Source organism: Plectropomus leopardus, unplaced genomic scaffold, assembly GCF_008729295.1.
Source record: "Plectropomus leopardus isolate mb unplaced genomic scaffold, YSFRI_Pleo_2.0 unplaced_scaffold13972, whole genome shotgun sequence".
Lineage (NCBI taxonomy): Eukaryota > Metazoa > Chordata > Actinopteri > Perciformes > Serranidae > Plectropomus > Plectropomus leopardus.
Window position 1 is genome coordinate 1 of NW_024614916.1, and position 6,056 is coordinate 6,056.

Sequence of the window (6,056 nt, forward strand, 5' to 3'; positions counted from 1 at the left end):
TGATTATCAAAATAGCAGCGGCATTAACTTTTTTTGATGACTAATTATTCCAGCTCTCGGCAACAAAATGAGATGTTTCAATACTGCCAATAAGCCATCATCATCAATTATAGAAGTTAAAATTGAGATTCTAAAATATATTGACAATGTGTGTGATCATCACAGCGTTGCCTTGAGGCACCTCTGCTCTTTACGAAGCAGCGTTTCTGTCAGAGGATGATCAGCTCTGCTCGCTGGAGAGAAAGCCCTCAGGGTTTGGGCAGCAGTCCATGCAAAAGCCAGAGCAATGATCCTCTTAGGGCCCGTTATATCATCCAGCAGGCTGACTGATATAATCCTCTAAATCAGATATTAGGAAGAAATTCGGACACAACTGAGCCTTGGCACTCCAGGAGGTTAAGCGGAGCCGACCATGCAATGGACGATGTACGAATAATGATGACACAGTGCATGCTTTTAGGTGTCATGCTATGGTGCTGGTTTTACAGGTTAGTAGCATGACTCTGGATTTGCTTAGCGTGCGGTTCAATCAATTTCTAGATCCATAAAAATATATATTACCTCATGATACTTCCTCAACAAAAGTCTAAAGTTGTGGTTTTTCAGTGTAATAACAGGAATTGCTTCTGGCTGCTCTTGTGCTACAATCCTTTTTGAAAACAAAAACAACAACCCCTCTATCTCCTGCTGCGCTGGATTCCTCCCCCCACCCTTAAGGTCGAATTAGTTACAATTCCTTGACCGCAACACTTTCCTTTTTATTGAAATCTGGGACAGATGGTCGGAGAGAGAAAGGATGCCGCGCCAGAGGCTGCTCTTATCAGAGTCATTCACATCTCCGAGCACACACGTCCTAAAGCTAAAACTCGGCATATGCAACAATGGCTTCACCTGACAGGGAAATACTGGCAGTGTGTGGAAATGGAGCAGCTCCGTAACACCCGGGTCTCTAACATCACCTTTAATATCAGAATCATGTAGCCATAGATACTTTTACCTCATACTGGAATATGGAGTTATGTCACAGAGTAAACATACAATGACAGTGTCCTGAACTTCAGTTTTGCTTGAGAGATTAAGATATTAAAACCAAGAGGAATGATGTGTGCCACGAACACTTGGTTGTAGAGGTGTTAAGCCCTTTTTTTAAAAAAATAAATAAAAAAATAAACTCAAACGAATATTAAAAAGCAATCGTTGCTAGGATATCAGTATCGTATAATCCCTGTTTGTTTTGATCTGTCTGCTGGTTAATTTGATTTGTACATCTTTGTAGGAGGGTACTAAAAACAGTTAACATTGGTACAGGTCCAGGGTAACATACAAACACCTGAGGTGACAGTGACAGTCTGGCCATTTGACACGTCAACAACTGGAGCCATTAACTTCTGCTTTCCCACAGGAGCTTCCAAGTTAGAGTTAGTCAGTCTGTTTTACAAGCTTCTACATTCTGATTGAAATACAAATTTAATGGGTAGTCTCAAATAATAAATGTTGTAAAAAGACACACGTCTTACAACTTTGAAAATCTGACTCTTTGCAGATACCATGTAGCTTTGCAAAACTGATTCGCGGAAGACTGAATTATAATCGAAATATCAATTTATGGTAATAATCTGGTCTGAATTAGCAAGAATCACAATATCAACATACTGTAATATATTGCAGTACTGCAAGCAAGGCAATATATTGCAATCTTTGAAATCTAATTTTGAATGCTTGCAGTGCACCCTTTATGACTGCCTGTTTCACAGACTCGTGCTCTTTGTGTTAACGTTACCGATATGTTGTTACGTTGGAGTAGAAGAGTCAAATGGCTGAGGAAAGATTATGAAACTGCTATCAATACAAAATCAACCACTGCAACAAATCTTTGACAATAAACACAGTATCACAAAACAAAATACTGCCATACTCAAGCGCATCTATATTTCAATACACTGCTGCTCATCTATATTGTTTTCTCTTTTTGTCTCTCTCTTTATATAAACCTTTGTAACTGTTACATATTATTGAGGGATTTTATAATGGCCTGTGGACCTGGTTTGTTCCGTAAAAGAACATTTCTAATTTAACATCATTTAGATAATGCTAATTAAGTCTCACCCCGTTCTCATTGTGCTTCTCTCCAGTGTTTCCACTCCTGCGACTCGTCTGATCCTGAGACTGCTGACTCCCTGCAAAAACCAAACAGTCGCCGTCACAAACACAGGCAGGGCAGAGACACACAGGCGTGCACAGACGCACACACACACCTACACACACACGCACACGCACACACACTTGATTCAGAGGCAACAACCATTGTCAGGAATAGTTTGAAATTTCACTGACATGATTGCTCATGACAGAGGCATTTAAGAACTGGGACAGGCACTGCTGACTAAAGCCTGTAACTCAAACTTTTTTTTTTAAGAGGGGCTTGATCTTGATGGAAAGATGAGAGTAAATGATTTAAAGCTCCACAAGAAGAGATAGAAAACCAGCCACTTCTGCTATTTGTCTAAAAATTACTGCATATCTTCATGGTAATGCTGCTGACAAAATGCACTTTTCTAGTCAAGTTCCACATGTTTATAGGATATAACTCAGATTTGTTTCAAGTATTTAGATTCTTCACTTATGTAAAAGTACTAATACCAGAATGTGAAAAAACTGTTACAAGTAAAAGTCCTGTATTGAAAATGGTACTTGAGTTAAAGTAAATAAGTGTAATCAAGCCTCTTTACAAAAGATTTTAACACACACACACACACACCTCTCTAAAATCCAAATTATTTAAAATAATTTATAAAATTTAAAATGATAGAAAATAAAAAAATTCAAAATTATAAAAAAAGAAACAACAAAGAAAAAATATTTATCAAAATAGTTGAAAAATAATTCTCTGTGAATCGACTGATAGATTAATCGACTAATCATTGCAGCTGTACTTGTATAAACTGTTTAGTTATTTAATTTAGAACAATACATCATATTTTATAAACTCTTCTTATGTTTTATTAATGCACAAATCTCAATAAAAAAGTAAAGGAAGATGTAAGCAAAGCTGTCAGATAAATGTCGTGGAGTTAAAAGTACAATATTTCCCTCTGAAATGCAGAGGAGTAAAAGTACTTAGTGGCATGAAAAGAAAATACTCAAGTACAAGTACATCAAATTCATACAAAAATACAGTAATTGAGTAAATGTACGTAGTAACACTCCACTACTGGCTTGGACTTGTAATTTTGTGTGTACTTCTTTTATATACTGTATCTACACATGCACACTGACTTCAGTTCAAGTCCCAACATTGGAATGAATGTGTCTCAGTGAGCGTGTGTAGAACTGGTTTCAGTCAGTGATTTTAAGCTCGGGTGCATTTTACACCTGGCAAGCCTCAATTAAACTTCAGGAAAGAAAAGCATTGCCTGACACCAGCGTCCATAGCTGAGCAGCCAGCCAGAACAGGTGACAGGAATTCCCCAGCAAACCTTCGACTCCACCCTCCAGGTAGAGAATACACACGGCAGATAAACCTCCAGACAGAGGAGACCATGACAATGCGCACCTTGATCACTGCTCTCAGTCGGTGAATCTTCATGCCGGAGGAAGAACTTGACTTCTTGTTTCCGAGGCCCCCATTTCTGCAGATGCTCATACATCATGTGTTCGAAGGGGATCGCTCGCTCTAAAAGAGACAGAAAAGTTATGACTGGTTAACATATTTGTCTTGTCGACAACAACGGATCTAATTCTGTTTTCTTGTATATGTCCAATAAGTGAAAAGCAAAACTCTGTGTGCCACTTAAAAGCACACTTTAACCCTTTGAAACTTGCACAAAATGGCTTGATTCAATGAACATGGGAAGTAGGCAATGAGCAACAAAGAAAGAAATTACCCCAAAATTAGTGAGAAATTAGTAAAAAATTTACAAGAAAATTACCTGTTACTTATTTAATTTAATTAATTAATTAAATGAATTACCCAATCCAATAATTTTGTTTTCCTAGATAATACAGCTGCACAGTGCACAATTTAAAAAAGGCTTCTTTAACCCTAACCCTAACCCTTTTTTTTTAAATTAAGTAGCCTATTTTTATTATTTATTTTAAAATCAACTAACAAACACTTCCTTTAATCCTGTGGGCGTCCTCGCTGTCTCGAGGAAATGTCTGTCCCTTTATGAGTCCACTGTTTGTTGCTGCAGTGCAGCCTGTGTCAGTAACCTCAGTGATCTTTATTCTGGTTCGTGTTTTTTTCATTGTCTGCACATCTTTTAGGGTGGATTACCCTTCATTAATAAATAAGCTATGCTGGCTTTTAGCGTGAACGACTTTTATTCTACTTTGCAGTGGTCACTGTGGCTGTAAGAGTCAGTGTTTGATTTGTCTGTTCTGAACAAACATGGCGGTGCAACATGGTGATCTCCATGGATGAGAACCTGCTTCCTTATGTAGATATAAACAACTCGTTCCAAGGTGACAAAAACACAACGATTCATATTTTCAGGTGATTATACACTAACAAAAACTTACTTATTTTATTAGATTCAAAATATATCAATGCATCTCCCTAAATTCTACACACTGGACCTTTAAATATTGAAAATAAAAATGTAAGCATGGCAAAGTTGCAATTTTTCCTGTTTCCTGCTGCCCTAAGGACTTACTGTTTTGCTCAGTTTTTGGAGGGGGTTGTTTCTGCATCAAACTGGATAGAGCCTGCGTACAGGGATTGCAGAGATGATGTACAACAGGCCAGTGTAAACTTGGCTTGGGAGTGAATGAAAGGAAAGTGTGTGCATTTGATGTTAATGCACTGACAACTACAATGATTAAAATGCTAATCCAGTAAAGACCATCACAGAACAAAGGATAAACTTGTGACCTATAAGTCACTTTAATATTGTCATGGCAAATTAACAGCATAAAGTTTTCAGACTCAAGTGATGATATCCCTATAAAAATTGGGATTGAAGGACAACTACATGAGCCAAAACTTTTTTCATATTTCAAGAGAACGGTGCTCTGCGGGCAAAGAGCGACAAGGGACAGAGACAAAGGAGCAGACGACTGCATTGTCGGGCACCAGCCGAACACGATTGCATAACGTGGGTTAATAAAGCCCTCGGCTGGGTCGCTGTTTTCAACAGGGGAGTGGCCCCTCAGCAAAAAACGCTGATAACACCGGGTGTGTCAGCATGACTGTGTTGATGGGAGCCAACCATTTGGACCGAGTGGAATCTGATGTGACAGTGCTGCGGACTGTGCCAGTACGTAACCTTTTTTTGACCTCCAGATGTGAGCTTTAAGTATAATAATATTTTCTACTGTACTTTTGTTAGTACATGCTTTTCTCCTTTTTTTTTTAAAGAAAAATGTGCCCTATGTCCACCATTTTCCTCCACTCAGGTAGTCATGCATGGCCCGGCTTGGCAACTGAACCTTCGTTAATTAAGTGCTTGTTTCTTCAGTAATGAGGAAGGCTAAAGGCTTCTGCTTTATATAATTAAATTCTTGTGCATTTAAGTGAAGTGTCAAGCTCACTGATAATGAGTTTCAGATTCGTGCACTGCTGATGACACCCACTTTAAAAATGCAGAGCAGTGAGTATTGCATCCCACAATAAAAGAAGCACTCACCACTCTGAACTCTCCCTAACGAGCAGCACTTTTTCAACCAGCTCTTACCGTTGCCTCTCCAGACCTCAGCCAGGTGGCAGCCGCTCTCGCCGGGCTCTTTGCAGAACTCGACGACATCCCGGCACGTCGTCTCAGGGGTGATGGGCACCTCAGTCACAGCCTGTTCCCCATCACTGAGGTACACCGTCAATATCATCTGAAAAAGAAATAAAAATGTAAAAATCATGAAAGAAGAACATAAAAAACAAGCCAAATTGTGTTACTGATTATTAATCACTCAAAGGCAGCTTGTAACTTATACTACAGCTAGAGTAAAATGGTTAATAATAGGAAGAGAGAATAGGATGATGACTGTTTTGCACATTTGTGATTTTTCTTATCATCATCATTATTATTATTATTATTATTATTGTTATTATTGTTATTATT

The 6,056-nt window shown here is 38.5% G+C and overlaps 1 protein-coding gene across 1 annotated transcript; it reads right to left on the minus strand.

Moving 5' to 3' along the window:
• Positions 1–171: 171 nt before the first annotated feature.
• LOC121964089 (apoptosis-stimulating of p53 protein 1-like) lies at positions 172–5,823 on the minus strand (the record flags this gene model as incomplete). The annotated part of the gene is made up of 4 exons (XM_042514313.1): positions 172–339; positions 2,107–2,177; positions 3,554–3,673; positions 5,676–5,823. Coding segments are annotated over 4 exons (507 nt in total), but the record flags the coding sequence as incomplete, so codon positions are not given.
• Between the last annotated feature and the right edge of the window lie 233 nt (positions 5,824–6,056).